A 20,804-nucleotide genomic window follows, 5' to 3' on the forward strand; every position below is an offset into this window, starting at 1 on the left:
GGGGGGAGAAGCGGTGGGGGGGAGATGTTCATGTTCCTGCAGTCTGCGGCCTGACCGCTAGATGTCGCTAAAAGTTACACACTGTAGCTTTAATTAATTGATTACTAAATTGATTGATGATTATTTTGAAAAACTGATTATCACAATAATTAATTGTTTCACTTTGTCTCAGCATTCTGTTCCAACAAAAATAAAATACCAAAAAAATCCAACGAAGGCCGTGGGTGGTAACAGGTGATTTTGTTTTTGTACGCACTTCCAGCTTGACTTAAAAAGCGAAAAATAAAAAATATTTAAAAAAATTACTTCAAATGGCTTGGAACTTAGTAGAAACGAAATTTAATGTTGTAAGCTCCCTAACAAGTGGTCAAAAAATCATTTTTCAAAACCTCCCGTACACACTAGACATTTACCAACCATCCTCCAACACCTGGTGTGCTCTTAAGCACTCAAATTAATGGGAGGGTCTAACAATTAAGAACTTACTCCAAAAAATTCCAAATGTAAAAAATAAATAAAAATAAATAACATTTTGGCTCTAAATTAACTTAGATATATTTTATATACCAAAAGCAAAAAACTAAATTGGTAGAAATAACAGATTACAAAACTTTAGCATAAATGGCCACAACACACTAACCTGACTCCGCCAGATGGATTTGCTCCACATAAACCAATCATATCAACGAAGCATATGACGTACTAACAGAGCGATGACGAAAACACAACCACAAGCCAGGCAAAAGCCAATTGATAGATCAAACTCTTGCCCAAACCAGTCGGGAGAAGAGGAAAGCATCTTTTCCTCTGAGAAAAGCCTCCAGAGCAGTGTTTTGCTCTTCTTTCAGTGTAGAAATACTCTGTAATTCTGATAAAACTTGCTTGATAGCCACGCTAATGCTAGTTTCATCGACTGAAGCCGCCATGTTCTTTAGACTGAACTGTCGCGCTTCTCGTTGCGTCACACCTCAACCCGCCTCAGAGGCAATGCTGATTGGACGTTCGTTTGATGAACGGCTCCAAATTTTCTTCAACGGAAAGTAGCCAGACTGATCTGCGAGTGAAACCTTGAAAGCTTGCGAGATCAGGATGGTCTCACGAGGCTAAAAACACACCTCTACTTCTTACTTTTTACTTAATTATAAATTTCTATCAATGTGTGTACTCAATTTTTGTCATGTCTTACACATTTTTAATGCATCATTTGTTTAAAAAAAATAGAATTTTATAGGGAGGCATTACAATAATATAAAAAAAAATCTGCCTAATCTTCATCAGAAAAGAATCAAGTATTCTTCCACATCATGTTTTTTTTTTTTTTTTGTTGTTGTTGTTATTTTTGTATTCCAGGGTTAAAACCTTTGTACAGAAATTAGTTGTTTAGTTTTTAATAAAATAACTGTAAGAGTTAATTCTAACTTGTACTTTTCTTTTTCCTTGCTGGATCTGCTGTGAACAGGAGGCACATGGAAGAAACAAAACGTGGAGCTCCATAGATGCATCATCTCCCACGCCAGCCGTCACTTCTAATAAATGTAGCTTTTATTTAAAGTTCAAGTTGTGCATGGACCATAACCTGCTTAACAGTTTAATTTTTTCTCACAGTCATGCAAAAGTACACGAAGCCTTTCTTTTGACCAAAGAAACCCAGAAAATAATATCCTAAACTTCAAATGGACGAGGTTAAAGATTTTAGATCCTTTTTCAGATTAACCAGTATTTAGCTCATTTCACTCCTGATTTAAATATCTCGGTCTTAAATCAGTTTGCAGTGTATAACTTTCAAGGCCAGTGAATATAGCTGAAATGAGAGAAACAGACTGAATATGGAGACAGTGGGTCAGAGCCAGAATCTCAGACTCGCTGTTATTGAAGCCAGAGCTTTTGAAGAGCCGTCCAATAAAAAGAGATTTTATCCAGATGGAGCCGACTGCTGAGAGGACTGCTGTGTTCTCCTCATCACAATTAGCACTAAAGGAAACACTAGAGACCGCAATGTCCTTTTAAACAGACATAATTACATTAACATGGGAGCTTCCCAGAATCCTCCAGCCTCCAAAGAGTTGATTTTAACCACATGAAATAACATCCCAGCTGAGCTGGAGCTGCAGGAGGAGGGCATAACAAACAGAGCAGGCTACTGTACCACCTGACACTGCTGTGATTGATCGGATTATAATTATATAGGCTGCATAAACAAATGTTCCAAATAACTGCAGGTTCTGGAGAGTCGGCCCGGCCAAGGTTTTAGTTCAGATCGCCATCCGACAGTCCAAAGATTTATTTCAGTCCATCTCGGTAATTATTTTTATAAAACGACAAAGCTTTCCATTTAACAACAGTGTGAGGATTTTCCACATGTACATCTGTAACCTAATAGTAAACAAAAACTCAGAATTCTCAGGAAACTTTCATCAGCAGGGGTTTTTACATAATATCAAAATCAATGGGCTTCCGTAGATAAGAGTTACATCAGTTGAGCTGAGATCAATATGCAGGATTTACTGTATCATCTTAACTGCCCAGAGTCTTCAGAGACAGAGGGCCCGGACTGGGAGCCTTTGACAGAGAATGTCTGGATGTGTGATTGTGCTCTAGTGGTTAGAGCAGTGTGCTTGTACTCTAAGAAGGTCACAAGTACCCGGTTCGATCCCATAGCCTGCATTCTGCATCCCTGAGCAAGAGCCTTAGCCCCTGATTGCTCCCCAGGAGCCGCACAGTGACAGACCACTGCTCTCCAAAGGGATGGGTTAAAATGCAGAAGTGAATTTCTCCATTGTGAGATCAATAAAGCTCAATTATTATGAATTGTGTTATCTAGGTGTGTTGGAGAAAATTAAAGGATTATAAGGCCCAATCACTGTTTCAGAGGATCTGGTCCCTCTAAAGCTAGAGACAGAGTCTAAATATTCCCCTTGGGTCTGTTGCAGGTTGGACTCTACTGAAAAACCACCAGTTAGTAAAGATAAAGAACCAGCAGAATGGAGAAGGACACCCACCAGGGATCATGACGATCAAGATAGTGGAGAAAAGCAGCTGTAATAAGCTTTCTTGTGAAGGTGTAAGGCTGAGGAGGTTGGAAGAGACGCTTTGCCTCTCCTCAATGAGAGGATCACTGAAAAGGTCCAGTCACTTATCTAAGAAGCTCCTCAAGGTCTAGTTTTCCTGTTCATGTTCCGATGAAATGGCAGAAACAAACTTTAATGAGGAGATTCCGAAATAAATGAAAAACAATCCACTGGACTTGGTTTTCAAGTTTGAAGACGTTTCGCTTCCCATCAATTAAGCTTTTTCAATTCAAATGTCAGGAATAGTGTTGAGTTCGAGGCTTTATACAGTAGCCCAACAATTCCTTGTTTTTGTTTTGAAAACATGCAAATTGTAACAGATGAAGGGATCCACCCATTTGGAATGGGGGTTGTTTGGCCTCTTTTGTTGGACTGCAATACCCTATAGCCATCTAAGTGTCTGAAAGGTCGGTCTTAAAGGGGATTGTCAGACTGGCTGAATAGACAATCCCCTCTAATGACCTCTAGGAACTTTTCTAGAATTTTAGAGAATTATTTTTATAACAAACCTCATGGAGCTCATAAAGAAAGCCAAGAGTCTACAAGGCAAAAACCAAACCAGTCTAAACCTTCAGCTCAACAAGGAAAGGCAAAAAAAAAAAAAGAAAAAACCATAAACCAAGGACCTGTAACGGTATTATTGTGAAGTATTTAGTTTAATTTGAAATAACTTTCATTTTCACAAACAAAAATATGTAATTCATACATGCACAGGACAAGATCCACACACATACAACACGAAAGCATACAAGATCCAAACATGCACAGCACAAGATTCACCAAAGTATTTCTGGTCCATAAATAATAATAAATTAAATTACAAAGTCCCAGTGGTCTTACAATGAATTTTGAGACTCTCCTGACATACCTCGATACACAAATGCATTTTTTAAACAGGATGGTTTGCCACTAATCACAAAGCTGCCTTGTATAATCCAATCACAAGAAACTACTCCATGTCGGATGACCACTGGTGCTCTGTAATTTAATTAATTAATTGTTTATGGACCAGAAATATTTTGATCAATCTTGTCCTGTGCATGTATGAATCACATATGTGCATTTGTTCTTATAATTGAGACCAATCTAGCTTCATAGTTCTAAAGCACCTTTTAAATAAAAGTCCAGGTCTGTTTCCTACAGATCTAAACTTTAAGATTGTCTTAAGAGGGAGATAAAACTATACTGAACCATTTTAAATCCTAAAACATTAAAAAAAATCCAGAGATAAAGTAAAGGTTGGTGGGAATTAATTTAATTGAAGGAAAGGATCATGAGCACTTGGTCTTAAGCTGCTGTCTGGGAAAAAGAAAATGTCCGGAATGCCGGGATAACAGGTCCAGTAGTCATCAGAGGACTGGGAACATCAATCCAATATCAAGTCAAACTGGAGCCCAGTCAGTCTGTAATACTCTCCACATGTTTCTCCTGGTTTGGTCCAAACCATCATGTCCCAGTTGACAGATCATTGGAGCAGGTCTGTTGTCCAGTATTCAAAGAAAATCTCTGAGACACAAAAGCTGCTAACAAACAGGACCAAGACTGGAACAATGGAGAGAAAAAAAAGACGAGTCAGAGCAGATATGTCTTCTTTACAACTAGTTCTTAAATGTCTTTGGTACTGATCCATTCTACTTAAAAATGGAGGAGTTTTAAGATCCTCTTCCTGCTGTACCAGAAGAGTCGCTACTATAACAATAAAAAGAGTCTTAATAATAATAAAAAAGGCTTTCTTATGAAGTCTAGACCTATGAAAGTAAAACCCTCTAATGCAGCTGAAGCTGTTCAACTCTGGCAGAACAATGAATCTACAACAGTTAAATAAAAACTAACAATTCACTAGTCAGTAGGGTATGTTGGCAGCATTTCATAAACTAAACCACAGTACTGCTTGCTTTGAAGGGGTGGTTTTAAATTTAACTCTGCATTTAACACAGTGTATTTTGTCTGGGGTTGGGTGGTGAAAGTAGAGACTTCAAACTCCAGTGATGAGGCACCAAGAGAGGCCGACATCCGTCTGAAATCCTGAACAGTGGCTACGTTTGCATGGATAAAAGCAATCGAAAAAATGTGCCATGTAAACGTGCCTGTCAGGATATTCTAACCTGATTCAGTCACATCAGAGCAATTGTAATCCAACCGAGAATTATGGTTTGTGCCGATTGACAATCCAATAGCACATCTAAACACTCACCAGGAACAGTTTTTTTTATTGGGGGGAGTTGCAGACTAGTGGTTAGGGCATAGGGCTTGAAATCCTGAGGTCCTGAGTTTGAGCCCCACTCCCACAGACTGCCACTCTGGGTCTCTGAGCTGGTCCCTTAACCCCCGATTGGTTCCCGGGTGCCCCACGATGGCAGCTCACTTCCCCCCAAGGGGATGGGTTAAATGAAGAGGTAAATTTCTCCAATGTGAGATCAATAAAGTTCAATTTTCATTTTATTTTTTTAGTATGGTAGATAAAAGCTAACCTGAGTGTGCTTGTGCACCAAATGTCGATGTGACTAATTTCCTCTTTGATTGTCTAAATACTCAACTAAATTCTGTAGGGATATTCCAGACAAATTTTAAACAAATATTTTGTTCAATTTCCCAAATTAGCCTTACAAATAGAGCCCCATTAAAATGTGAAAAAAATACTAATAATAATAATAATTGAACTTTATTTATCTGAAATTGGAGAAATTGACCTTTACATCCAACCAATCCCCCTGGGGAGCAGTGAGCTTCCATAGTGGGGCACCCAGGGAGCAGTGTGGGGCTCGAACTCAGAACCTCAGGATTCCAAGCACTTTGCCCTAATCACCAGGCTGCCTCTCTCACATTCATAGTTGAAATTACTAAGGAATCTAAAAGGATAATTCTGCCACATATTCTCTAAAAAAAATGGTTTGGGACAAAAAAAAAACAACTGGAATTACTTGTAAAATAAACCTTGCATATTAAAGCTTTACTACAAATGAAAGGCAAACACATTTACATTACGGCTTTTACATGTCAATTTTAGTAGTTTACAAAAAACCCTTTATCCACCTGCTCTTAACTCAGCCCCTCTCTCAATTTTTTTTGCAACCAATTGTGGCCCACGATTCAAAACTTTTTTCTCACCCCTGGTCTAGTGGATTAGGTTATCCTGAGCCTATAATTATGCTGCTATAGACTTAGGCTACCGGAAGATTTGGGGACCACTTTATGCATAGTTTTTTAGCTCAACTTCTAGTTTCTCTCTGCTTTTTCTTCTTGTCTTAGTAACTTTACCAGGCCTGGAGATCTATTTAGCCGTGACACTATCCTGGGCCATCTTCAGCTGGGCTTCTGCTGTCAACAATCTCTATTAGAGATGAAAAAATTAGGCCTATTTTTCATTGTTTAGTCCTGTTTTTCTTCTAGACATGGCTGTTGGCTGAGCTTTTACTGTGACTAACTGTATGTGCTATATTTCATATTTTTTTTAGATAAAAACCCAGATCAGAGCTCATCTACCTGTTTCTTTCAAAGACAGAGACATCTCTGCAGCTAGTGTACCATTTGACTTTTGTAGCATAGAAAACATTTATGGATCAGTGTTTCTATATTTCTTTACTGTCTGCTTTTGTCTTCTTGTACCCCCTGTCGGTGTGGTTCTGCTGTAGGTCTTCTGCTAAAGGGAAGTTTCCAATGTGAATGAAAGCATGCTAGGTGTGAGGGATTTCTGAGATTCAATGACAAACTAACATCTACTGTGGTTACATGCTTATACAAGAGGATAATGACTTGATGCAATCATTTAGTTTGTATATATATAGGTACAGAAGGTATGGTAGGTAGGGTATCTACGGATTTGCATATATGGTATGATGCTATAACAGCCAATAGGTTATGTATAGTGTATGGTAGATATGGTGATGTATTTTTGGTATAGCGTGGTATGGTAAGTGTCAATAAAAGGGAATACAGGGGGAAGTAGAGCTTTACTCTTGTTTAATAACAAATAAAGTGTGAAATTCATGTTGCTGCAGTCTGCAGTCTGGACGTTAGATGTCGCTGAAAATTACACACTGTAGCTTTAAATGTAATTACCTCTGCCCACTATTAGTACGCAAGGCTCCCCAAAATGAATATTAAGGAGTCATCAACTCTAAAAGACAGATTGGGAACCTTTTACCAACCTAAACACTATGTAAACCCATGGGAAGTCACTGACACCGAGTCCTGGAAGGGTGGATCCAACAGTAGCATAAAGCTCGACCCCTAATCAATACAGGAATCATACTTATTGCATCCTTTACATCGGGACACATAACAATATTAAACCTTTTTTTCATTAATCCTATTATTAGTATATCTTAAACATCCAGGTTTAAGTGTTCAACTGTAAATAGCAGCAATAACATGGAGAGGAATTCTCATGGTTTGATCACCCTCACATGTTGGGTGCCAAGGTGTGTTTCGGGGAGGACTGACGCTAAACCTCATGCTGGGATAAGAGCTTCCAGCCTCTGAAAAGCATGAAAAGCTATTTACAGTCAACATTAACACAGATGCAGCAGATCCTGATAAATCCACAACACAAACTAAGTTTCCTGGTTAAACTAAACCAAAGAGACAGAGCTGAGTTTGGTCAAATCTGATGGAATCAGAACAAAAAGCTAAATACACAGACCCAGAAAATACAGCTAAAATTAGGTCCACACTTTGGCTCGCTATCATTTTACTGAAGGAATCAGTCCAAGCACTTTTATCAGCGGTTTCATCTTTTCAGCAACCTTCTTCTCACACAGAGTAGCATGTGAACCATGATAAAGTTGTATGTCCAACAGCAAACTTTAAATTCCAGCCTTCCTCCTCATACATCCCAAACATCTGCTTTGCATCTGGCCGTGACAGCAGGGAACCTGAGGTCTAAAACAGCATCTCTACATGAAATCGAGGCTTCATGGCAATATGGTGCAAATCAAGCACACAATCTGTCAAAGTAATGACCTACAAAGAAGTCAAGTTCATTACTTCTTGCTTTTAGACCCACGTAAAAACAGATGCAGTGGAAAAACCATTAAAACAGAACAATTCTCCTATTTATAGTGAGAAATCCCAGAAAAAGACAAAAATGGCGAATAAATGAAAACCCAACCTGTTGTTTGTAAAACTAAAGTGGTGGTCTCCTTCTGGAAGCTGCAGTTGTTCTGTTTAAACCATCAAGCTTTTCCTCTGGGACCGAAATTCCAAGGCTGATTGCCAGGATTTGAACCAAGACTCAGCAGAAGGAAAAGAACTCACTTCTGCGGTAAACTGGCGGACAAAATACCTCGACTAGCCCAGGGACTTCAAATTCCTAAATATACCGGGAATAACAAAGAGCACTCACAGAGAGTCAACTCAAAGAACTAATTTAATTTAAAACTGTAAAACAGCAGAAAGGGAAAACAAAAGACTCTGTTGTAAACATTTTTGCATCTTCCTTGTGGTGCTTTTGATGAGTGAACATTTAAAAACCGCATTTAACAGATTCTTTGGCAAACTAAAAAAAAACTCCCACGTTGAATGTTGGATCAAGACAATTGTTTGGAAACTTCAGAGGTTTTTCTTTCTTCATCACGTAACACAACCAGATGGGAACTGATCAGTTGCTGGACTGTTTTCTGGACTAGATTTATGTTGTATTCTGGAACATCTCTACATAGTGTTCAGCAGAAAGATGAAGAATCTGAGCTCTTTTGGGGGAAAAAATAAGGTAAATTAAAAAAAAACTTTTCCAATTGAAGAGTAGTATCTGCAAGCTGAATCTACGAAGCACGAAACAAATCCAGTAAAAACCTGACAGGGAGCTGGGTGATGCATCCAAGTAAAATCAGGAGAGCTTACCTGAAATTGGTCTCTTCTATAAGTTGTGTGTTACATGTCCCACTACTTAGTCATCATAAGTGGAAATCAGTAAATTCCCCCCAAAACTTTGAAATACCTTAAGAAGGCCTGGAGACGAGGGTCACTTTGAAGGATTATAGCAAAGTCTGGTTGTTTAAAATCAAAACACGAAGAAACTGAAATGAGTCAGAACTTTTCATGCCATTGGAGGGATTTACTTACAGAACTACTTTAGTAAAGAACGGTGCTGCTAAGGCGTTACACCTGCAGTAAATCCAGTACTGGCATCATTTGATGACCATTGGCATTTATCATAGTACAATATATCCCCCCCTTTCATCCCAGAGACCAAACACAGGCCTGATTACTGCAAGAGTTGCAGAATCAAGAAATGACTTTTAGTACAAATTGCCAAGATCTAAAGCCATACACCCTCTGAAAACCGATCCGTGGCGAGCGCGGTTCCTTACGACCATTTACACACCACGCTAGCACACCTCCTAGTGACAATCTATGGGGTCTGCTTTTTAGAAGTGGATACAACAAACAATGGTCTAACCAGGGCTTACAGACACAGACGTTGAAGTTCATCACACTGCTAAGCAGAATCATCACTGGTAATCAGATTTTTATGAATGTTCAAACAACGTCTCAAAGAATTGATTTCAAAGTACTATTGCTAGTTTATAAATCACTAAAGAATACATTTCTGACCTGCTAGTACACCATGACCCCCACCCCCAGACCTCTAAGGTCATCTGGGACAGGTCTACTTTCTGTTCCTAGGGTCAGAACTAAACAGGGGGAAGCAGCTTTCAGTTACTATGGTCCTCACATCTGGAATAAACTCCCAGAAACCTGCAGGTCTGCTGCTACTCTCAGTTCTTTAAATCAATGCTGAAGACCTTTCTTTTTGATGTTGCCTTTCTCTAAATGGTGTTCATTTCTTTACCGTTTAATCTCTTATACTGCACTGTAATTCTTATTCTTGTGTTTTATTCGTTTTTTATTTTTAACTGTTTCTTCTGTGTTTTATTTATTTTTTTAACTGATTTTATGTAAAGCACTTTGAATTGCCCTGTTGCTGAAATTTGCTTTACAAATAAAGCTTGCCTTGCCTTGCCTTGCCTAAAGTTTCATGATTACGGAGTTCAGTTTTGCGTGCCATTTACACTCAAGAGTTATCTCGGTTACTATGCTCGGATTGAGCTCGGCATGGTTTCAAAAGCGTAGCTTCCCTGGATGGGAAGCGAAACGTCTTTAAACATGGAAACCAAGTCCAGTGGATTGTTTTTTAACTTTTTTGGGATGCAAGGTTAGAATCACTGCGTCAGAGCTGATTAGAATACAGTATTTCAATCTCCCGTTTTTGCTTATTAATTATTTTTCACAAAAGCTTAAAATCACCTCAAGCGAGCGTAAAAAAAACGTTTTGTTGCGGATTTTCTAATTAAGAAATTAATTAATTCCGTTAGGGTTTTCTAGATGCTATACTTCAAAATGTGAATTAGAAAAACGCAAACTGGAAACGCACTTACACAGCTATTGCTAGCAGCCTCTGCAGGATGCAGAGTGGGAACTCTTCTTTGGTTTCCTTAGAAGCTGTGGAAACTGCAGTAGCTGCGTTGTGTTAACATTTAAATCCCGATCGCTGAATAACATGTCTCTGAGCTGAAATAAAAACCATCAGTTTTGGGTTTGCAGCTGCTGGCAGAAACACAGAGCAAAGGAGATGGCTCTGTCACAACAAAAACACACACCTTCTATTGCCATGTTAATACATCATGTCTGTTTTGGGCCAGACCGGCTGTCTGACTCCTGGCCAGGTGGTCCAGGGTATCTGTTCTGCAGTGAGGTGTGGTCTGTGTGAGAAGAAACTTCGGTGATGTATGGTCTTCAGTCAGAGAAGCTGTCAGAGTGTCATTACTTACCGCTCTCTTCCACCTGCCTCGGTAAAACCAGCTCAGTTTCCCTGACCACAGCTGTCAGAAGAAATGAGCTGGGATAACATTTTACAGTCAGAACCAGCATGTTGGGATCAGAGAAAGCTCAGCATCAAAGACAAACATTCGTTCCACAAACCTTAAAGCCCGTCAGTTTTATCTGAACTTTGGAAATTATGAAATGATTTATAATTTGAACTATAATTTGAATTCTCCTTATAATGAAATATGCTTCTGTGGAGGGTATGGCTATAAGTGATCGCAGCTGTATGCATCTTTAAACTGTTTAAATCTTAATCTAGCTCACCCAAAGACTGATCCAAAGGCTGAAGCTTTCTCCTTTCATTTGAAAACTTCCTCTTCAAATTTCAACAAGCTGAATTTGGATGACTTCGTTTATTATATTTCAATAATATTTTGGACATAAATGCACCAGAGTACCGGCAAGTACACAAACAATACCTGGATAAAAAAGGAAATATTGGACATGAGGAGACTGACAGTGGAAAAGCACCAAGTTCGAGGTTCATAAGATTTTTCTTAAGTTGACCAGTTTTTTAAAGGTGATAGACACTAAGTAGCACTAATTGTCGGCCGATTGCAAGGTCTGCTAATGCTATTGATGCTTTTTTTAAAGGAAAAGTCTGGTCATATTTAGAATACATACTTCTGAAAGTACTTTAAATATGAAATTATTACATAGTTTTCAATAAATGATAAGTCTTTTTAATTAAGAGCAATTTTACTTGCTTTAGTGGAGGCATCCATGTTTGTCAAAGGGCACAACCTACCATTTTGTGACGTCACGGTGCCGTATAGGCAGTTGATCAAGTCCCAGTGCTGTATCTGGTGTTTTTCACAACGCGCCATTATCCATAATAGGGATGACCAGTGCTCTATTCGAAGCAGAGAGTAACGGACGCATGATGTGTTTTTTCTCGAGCCAGAAGTAAGGTTCTTCAAGTTGGCAATCCAATGACGAACCCGTCCGTGGAGGAACAGGATTTTTTGGATGTTGGATGTTATTCCAACATCCAGCTGCCATGCACGTGGGCATTGTCACTTTCACTATAGCTCTGGTGAATTTCAATGGTGAAGTCCTCTGGAAATCTTCAATAATTGTTGTTGATTACAGATGTGACTTATCCTGACTCCGTCAGATGGATTTGCTCCGCATATCATCTGGAAACCTTCCGTTGAAGTAATTTTGGGAAGGGGCGAAAATACTGGTTAGCTGATTGGCCTATGTTGGTGAAGAAATACTCTGTAATTCCGCTAAAACTTGATCGATAGCCACGCTAACGCTAGTTTCATCGGCTGAAGCCGCCATGTTCTTCAGACTGAACTGTCGCGCTTCTCGTTGCGTCACACCTCAACCCGCCTCAAAGCCAACGCTGATTGGACGTTCGTTTGGTGAACGGCTCCAAATTTTCTTTATCGGAGAGTCTACAGACTGATTAGCGAGTGAAACCTTGAAAGCTCGCAAGATCAGGATGGTCTCACGAGGCTAGATGTGACTAGTAGTATTGATTTTGCTTGTAAAGAGGGGAGAATGGCGCTAGGCTTACTGCACTGTGACGTCACTACCGGATGATGGCAGGAGGGAGGAGTTACTATATTTGGGCAAAACTGTCCGCTCCCGGACTCAGTGATAGTAACAAAAAATTATTGTTTTTATTTTTTTGTGATTGACTCTAAAATCCTTAAATCCCTGCGAACGTATTAGTTTTAGTTATAGAAAATGATCCACTGATTATTCCTTGCTGAACGGACGTTTCCTTTAAATCTGAGAAGCAGCCATTTCTCAGCTCTATAATGGAGCTACAAGGATCCAACAACGCCTGATCTTTGTCATGTGAATTCAAACTACTATTCCTATTGTTGCAGAATCCCTTTTTGTTGATGTTGACATCATAAAATCGTGGTTAGACCTGCATCCCTCTTACACCATCCCATCATGTTTCTCCTCTCATGGCACACAGTCGTCTGGAATGTTGTCAAATCAAGACATTTCAGCATTACTGCGTAACCTGTATTTTATTTCCTGGATGCATTTGATTGAATTAGACTCAATGATGTAAAAATGATAAACTTCTCCTTCTACTGCCCCCTTACCAGAGACCAGGTTATGAAATATTTCATGGAACATTGGAAGCTGTACCGTGCTGGTTTTATTAGATTTAACATCTGCTTTTGATACCAGGGATCACACTGTTCTCATCAACCCACTGAGACACTTTTTTGGCATGTCAGCTTTTACTGTTTCCATACATCAGGTTTACTGTGATAAAGCACCACTGTCTCTCAGAGTACTTCAGGTTCAGCTTTGGGTGCAATTCTCTTTCGAATTTATTTAAATCTTTTATGGGATATTTTAAGATGCTGAAAAACATGCTGCATCATCTGTATGCTGATGATATACTATTGTTCTTTTCCTTTTGAACCTTTGAGAAACTGCCTGAACTCAGCAGCTATCAGTTAACTATTTCTCTACAAGGTCTACATGAAATCACAAATAACACCCCTTAATAAAGAAATAAAACTTCACTTTTATTTTAACTCCTACTATTAAAATATGATTTTGGAAATCTGGGTGTCATCTTTGACTGCTTTCTGCACTGCAAAAAAATCTAAATAAAGTCATTTTTGCTCAAATTAAGAGCATTTTTTCTTGAATTGAGGAGGTAAGTGAGACAGTTTGCCAATGGAACAAGACAATTTACATTTAAAATAAGAAAAAAACTATTGCTTTGTCTTATTTCAAGTCTATATTATCTAATTATCTTATTTTAGGAGTGAAAATACTCATTCCATTGGCAGATCATCTTATTTACCTGCTCAAATTAAGGGTAAATACACCTAATTTAAGACATTTTTTACTTATTTCTAGATGTTTTTTGCAGTGTGTCTATTCTCAGTACTTTTAAAATGCTTGTTAATCACAGTTATCATTTTGAAAACATTTCTAAGCTGAGACAAAGTTGTGTTACAGACTGATCAGGAAATGGTTAATATATTTGAAAAATTTTGTTTAAACTGTATTTTCCCTTGTTTAACCGAACCTGCTATTCAGTTCAGGAAACAACAGCAAGGCCGTTAGCAAGGCAAACAAAGTGCTTGAGAAATTATCTTTTAAAAAATGACTCTAATGTATAAGACCACACACCCAAGGTCATAGACCTCAGGGAGAAATTCTCCTTCTAGGATTCTGACAACTTCATGTCAAATAATTTTAGAGATAAAGACTTTCGAGCATTGTCCCCGTACTACTGACTCTAAAGACTTTTTAAAAAACATTTTTAGACGGAGAAGTCTTAATTTTATTTTTTTATTACTCTGATCTCTGTGAAACCCTTTGTGATTTTTATTTCTCTAAAAGCTGCTACAGAAACCAACTTTACTTAAAATAAGTATTCCAAGAAAGTAAAAAAATAAAAATAAAAAAATATGGACTTTGTTTCCAAAAATGTTTTTAATTCCAGATCCCATTTTGAATTGAAAAAGCAAAACATCTTCAAACGTCCGTAAAAGTAAAAAAAAATATCCACTGGACTTGGTTTCCAAGATTTGAAGACGTTTCGCCACCTCTCCAGGAAGCTTTCTCAATGAGGTGGCGAAACGTCTTCAAATCTTGGAAACCAAGTCCAGTGGATATTTTTTTTTACTTTTACGGAATGACTATGACCTGGATGGCTGAGAATCTTTACCTGCTTAAAAGAAGCACTCCTTGTGTTTAAATCCTGGGTCCTTTTCTCCATCTGGATCAGTGTCATGGACCTATAGACTCTAAAGCAAACTGACAAAAACGCCTTTTTTAAAACTGCATTTAAAATTATAAATGAAATTGGAGAAAAAATGAACCCCAGAACGACAACTGGAGAGATCTGTCAAATTATTTCTATCTCCAAACCTGGGACTCATTCAGCTCTATTAGTGCAACGATGAAGGACACAGCTTAAAACAAAAACTTGAGTGTCGATGACAGCAGATTATTTTCCTATAAGGAACCAGAAGCTGCAGCTCAGTCAGATAAATCCTTGTGGACCCTTCAGGAGGCACATCTGCATGTATTTAGAAACTAAGTTGACTGCTCCTTCTGAGCTCCACGGCCGTTTGGTGAGGAAGGCTTTTACAACCGATTGGGACTGCTTTAAATGTGACTCTGTAGTTGAACACATCGCTAGCTGCTTAAAGATGAGCATAAACACAGCGAGCTTAGAATGATATTCCACCCTTAAACAAGTCAGCTGCTGTTGGGCATTCAATCAGGAGGCCTTCCTTTAAAGGTTTTCCAGTTTGTCCCACTGGGAAGCAAATCAATCCAAATCATTGTTAATTAATGGTAAATGGTAAATAGCCTGTACTTATATAGCGCCTTTTTTCAGGTCAGGAGACTTGAAAAAAGGTGCCATCGGGTGTACACTGGCGCCATCAGGCCCTATGACCACCATCAGTAGACAATGCAGGTAAAGTGTCTTGCCCAAGGACACAACGACACTGAAAGTCGGAGTCGGGGCTTGAACCGTCAATCCTTCGAATACATTAAGCCTACAATTAAGCCTATATTATTATATGATATAAATATTTGCAGATATATATTTATTTCCATACTCTTTCTTCATTGTGAGAAAGACTATATTGCTTTTCTGCTTCAGTCAAACTCCCACTATGCTTTGCTGCTTCACCATCTCTGTCACATGACTAGGACTTACCCCATTAAAAACAAAGGCAGATGGCATCCGGATGGATATCAACCTCAGTTAATAAAACCGGTCTTAATGGGGACGTGTCGTGCTCTCCTGGTTGTTGTTGGTGTTTTCCCCTTTAAAACGGCTTTAATGTAAAATCCCAGCGAAACCCCAACAGCCCAAACTTTGATACAGAAAATTAGTGACAGTAAAAACACATTCTCCAGTTACTGGCAGTCTTCCCAGAGTAATAAAAATTTAAAGGTGCTCATAATGGCTAACACACCTGTAACAGAGCGGGCTCATGTTGTCGGGATGTTTATATCTTGGCTCCGTTTCTCTTCCTCTCCTTCTGGAGGCTCCAACTGTCACATGGTTTCTATTTAACTGTTTTTCGGGGAAAGTCTTCTTCTGTTGCTAATGGAGAAACAGATTCTCATCTTACTGTGTCTGTAGAGACCACAGCCCACGAAAACCCACCACCTCTCTCATCAGCCAGGTTAGAACCTGAGGAACAGATGCTGAGAGGTCCCACTTTTCTAACTTAGTCTGGACCGGAGGGAGACGCTCCCCGGATGTTTAGAGCTTGTTGTGTTTTAACCTTTGTTTACAGCATGTTGTTGATTGTTGTGAGGTCATTACAGCTGGGAATCGACACAAACACCAATGAAACAATATTAACACAGAGTATTCCTGCAACTAACGAGTATTTTGCAAATCAACTAATCTGACGATTATTTTACGATGATTAATTGGGTAGCCAAAGATTCTTTAACCCTTTAAAGCCCGATCCAAGAATAAAACAAAACAGAAAATTACTTTTTTTGTTTTGAATTCCTTATTTGCCCTTTTAACAAAATATGTAAAAAGAAAAAACAGAAATACATTTTTGATATTAATAATTTATTACTATGCGATAAGTCAAGATTTTTTTTTTTTTTTTTTTACTTAGTAACTAAACCAAACTTTGAAAATGTATCGGAGTAAAAGTATGCAATTAAGTTTGTAAATGTAGTGAAGTAAAAATGAAAGTTCTCAATAAAATGTATCAAAACCTTTGAACTTATGGACCAAGCATGAATTATATACTTAACGCTAATGAAACTTTAACAGAAAAACAAGACAATACTGTATAGGTCTGCCTTAGTATTTTAGAAAAGAATATAAAGCCCTAAATCTTGGTTCATGAGCAACAGGAAGGATAAACTGCACTACGTTTTTGAGATACTTATAAACAGCGTATTCTCAAAACCGTGAGATACCAAGTGCTGGTGAAGACAACCCCTGTGCAATCCTAACCCCTTTACAGGGGAACAGAAGATCTTGCCTATTCAGCCAGGCCAACAATTCCCTTTAACAAGACCCCTTTCAGAGACATAGACAGGTATGGAGTATTGCAGGCTAACAAAGAAGCCAAACGACCCCCATTCCAAAGAGGTGGACCCGTTCGTTTGTTTCAATTTGCATGTTTTCTAAGCCAAAACGAGGCTTTGTTGGGCTACTGTATAAAACTTCAAACTCAACGCTATTTCTCACATTTGGAATAAAAAAGCTTCTTGGATGGGAAGCGAAACGTCTTCAAACTTGGAACAAAGTCCAGTGGATTGTTTCTTTTAACTTTTTTTGGAATGCATAAGAAACCAATGTTTGCTTTGGTGGTTCAAAAGTCTTTTTGTGAATCACTAAGATTGAAGGAACTAATCTTTCCTGTTTGCTGCAGGAAAGCACTGAACCTCATATCTCCCTGAGAGTTACTTTTCTAAACCCAGAAACAAGTTTCAAAGAAAAGAAAACCAAACTGAGGGTTAGGGGTTAAATATCTTTGGGCAGCCAGAGTCTTGCATGTGTTGGACCGTTGCATAAATACCAATTTCTGGAGAAGCCCCATGCAGAAATATCAGTGCTGTCCAAGTCCAGTCATCCCAGCTGCTGCTCTCAGGAGCATCCTTTCTCCAACACTTGGATCAGATAAGCAAATCATTATTGGGCTTCTGCAGACTGAATGCGATTTCAGCTGTTTGTTTCAAAGGTCTGATGGAGCAGGGATCCATCTAAACAGCAGCTCTCTAGGACTGGACTTGGGCAGCATTGATCTAGATGATTTTGACCTCAAATGAGATTTTAAAACAGATGCAGCATCACTACCAATAACATTATGCTCTCCATAACTGAGGTCCTTAGTTAGAAGTGGAATTATGTAAATATGGTCTATTACATAAACTCAACAAAAATTCCAGGACGGCTACGTATTTGTTCCATTTCTTTAAAATATACAACCGCTTTAAGTTTCAGGTTGTTTTGAGATCATATTAAAGCTACAGTGTGTAATAATTTCAGGGATATACAATCAGAAATGTAATGTATTATACATAACTATGTTATTTATCATCATCTACGAGCTCAGTCTCTTAACCTTAATAGAAGGTGAGAAGGTTGGTGATGCGGACGTCGTGGAAGACATTTTGTCCCGTAACGCTCGCCGTACTGTTGGGGGGGAGAAGCGGTGGGGGGTAGATGTTCATGTTGCTGCGGTCTGCAGTCTGGACGTTAGATGTCGCTGAAAATTACACACTGTAGCTTTAACATATTCTGTCTGATTTTAATTTAAAATGCTTTAGAAATAGAGCTGGTTGGAGGGAATCATATTTTTGTTTTATTTGTTTTATTTATTTGTTTGTCAGTATAGCAATAAGAAATTACAGCTACAGTGTGTAATAATTTCAGGGATATACAGTCAGAAATGTAATATATTATACATAACTATGTTATTTATCATCATCTACGAGCTCAGCCTCTTAACCTTAATATTTGCGTTGCCTTAGAATTCGTTATTTATAATTACATAGGAGCGGGTCTCGCAGCCATGGAGGCAGACATCTTTGCGCTACGGCAGCGCAGAGCCAACAAACTAGCGATTGCGAGATCGCCCATTACGCTCGAAAGTAACTACGGCAAGTTGAGAGAGATGAACTGAGATGGTACTGAACACACAAACTAATGAAATACTATCTGTAAAATTATCTATGTAAACAAACCTCATCACTTGAGAAGGTAGGTGATGCGGACGTCGTGGAAGACATTTTGTCCCGTAACGCTCGCCGTACTGTTGGGGGGGAGATGTTCATGTTGCTGCGGTCTGGATGTTAGATGTCGCTGAAAATTACACACTGTAGCTTTAAATTAATTTCAATTACCGGTAAGAAATTTAATTAAAAAACAATCCACTGGACTTTGTTTCCAAATTTGAAGACATTTCGCTTCCCATCCAGGAAGCTTTTTCAATTCAAAATGTCAGAAATTAGTGATGAGTCGGAACTATACATGGGGAAAAAAACATCTAGCTTGGGTGGCCAGGCCAACAATTGCCCCTAACGACAACCTTTTCAGACCCATAAAGCAGTATCGGGTATTGCAGGCCAATAACGAACACAAACGACTCGCCATTCCTAAGGGGCGGAGTCATTGTTCTGGTTCAATTTGCATGTTTTCTAAGCCTAAACAAGTTTTTGGGCTACTTTATAATGCCTTGAACTCAACGCGAATTCTGAAATTCTGAATTGAAAAAGCTTCTTGGATGGGAAGCGAAACGTCTTAAGGGTTGAAAACAAAATCCAGTGGATTGTTTTTTAACTTGGATGAATGAGAATCTTCACCAGAAGGAAGAAAAGAAAAAAACAACATACAACACACCAACCACAACAAAAGACAGAGGATCTCATGGACATGCAGTACATGTTACTCAGAGCTTCATACAGTTGAAGCTGCAGCTTAGTATTGAGCATAAACTGTTTCCATAAACAACTGGATTTAAACACCTGTGGTGTAAAGGTGTGTTTGTGTATATCGGGCTCCTTTAGCATTTAGCATTGTGGGAAAAGCCAAGCTCAACCTGACAGAAATCTGTCTACTAAAATTTCCAAATACTTTCTCCATCAATCCATCCATATTCTGCTACTTATCCAGGATGACTGGATCTAAGGTAACCAGTCCATGAGGGAAACCCAGTTACTTCTTTTCCCAGTAATGTTCTCAAGCTTATTCTGGCAGGTTCAAGGCATTACAATGCCAAACAGATGATAAGACAGAGTCCAAATGAGGAATTATTCTAATATTATCCCATGACTGTGAAACAACTGCTTTAGAAACACACACATTTTTGTCTTGCTATACATAGTGAATGTCCTCACAATAACCCTAAGCCCCCCCCATTACCAGCATACCTAACCCTGAACTTGGCATAAAATCAATTCAGACCTTAGTTCTAAAAATAGCAGTTAGCAAAAGAGGAGATGGGGACCAGTAAAATACCCCCACTTTGGAACAAACTGTCCTCACTCTATTGAAAGAACAAGAACACACAAACACTTCTACTTCCCAGTCAAATAAATGGACACAGCATCATATTTCAACTAAAGTTGCTGCCAAACGGCATTTGGCTGTATTCTAAACTGCGACAATAAAGCTTCTTGTACGTTCCAGCAGCTCAGATTATAGAGTGCTACAGCATTTCTCATCAGGTCTATGTTGAGGAAACTACCTGATAAGAGTAGTTTCCTCAGCATCTGTGACCAAGGTCAACTATGACACTAGGACACAGTTGACCTAGTGTCAACTGACTCTAGATGACATGGTACCTTAACTAAGGCTTTATGTAACAAGGTAAAAGGTTACTGTGTTGGTGCCACGGATGTTAGCAATGTTATACCTCAGCAGTCCATTAGGTTTAGTAAAGCAAGAGGTCCCAGATGTCAAAACCAAAGTCCACTATCATAGTCTCAACCAACACCGGGAAATAGATCATAGCCCAGCAGGCCTTAGTCTACAACAACAGTTCCCTGTTCTGTTGGTCTATAAGGCATTGAAAGAGTCAGGACCTCTTGGTTTCACTACAGTGCTGTTAAGTGGTCCCTGGTCAAGAACTAGAGTGGAGGCAGCATTTAGATTCTGTGTTCATTAGCTTTAAACTGTCATTTTTTTAAATGCATTTATCATTATACTTGTCTTCAGCTTCATCCAGGACATTTCTTCTCTTAATTATTTCTGCTCCCCCTATACATATTTTTAAAACATTTGCTTGCCTTGAAGTTAAACCAGCCGTTTCAGCACTGATATTGTACCTGTTATAAATGTGGAACGTGACGTTTGATTGAAATACTTTTAATCACTTTGTGTATCATTTGTACATTTTGAATTTCTATTATATGATTTAGATTCTACAATTAAGTCAGATAAAAAGTAGATTTACACTATATGTGGTGTAAAAT

At 38.7% G+C, this 20,804-nt stretch overlaps 1 protein-coding gene across 3 annotated transcripts in view; it reads right to left on the minus strand.

The window, feature by feature from the left end:
• The window catches only part of cenpp (centromere protein P), a 137,593-nt gene that overhangs the window by 79,426 nt on the left and 37,363 nt on the right, over positions 1-20,804 (minus strand). For 2 of the 3 annotated variants that reach the window (XM_015402591.1, XM_015402589.1), the window contains exon 7: positions 4,500-4,610. The exons of the other annotated variant lie outside the window; for it this stretch is intronic. In XM_015402591.1, the coding sequence (XP_015258077.1) occupies positions 4,515-4,610 (96 nt within the window). In that variant the 3' untranslated portion in view covers positions 4,500-4,514. Of the gene's footprint in view, positions 1-4,499; positions 4,611-20,804 lie in introns of those variants that run through there. 3 annotated transcript variants of the gene reach the window in all.

The sequence above is a fragment of the Cyprinodon variegatus genome, unplaced genomic scaffold (assembly GCF_000732505.1).
Source record: "Cyprinodon variegatus isolate N-32 unplaced genomic scaffold, C_variegatus-1.0 Scaffold1371, whole genome shotgun sequence".
NCBI classification, from domain to species: domain Eukaryota; kingdom Metazoa; phylum Chordata; class Actinopteri; order Cyprinodontiformes; family Cyprinodontidae; genus Cyprinodon; species Cyprinodon variegatus.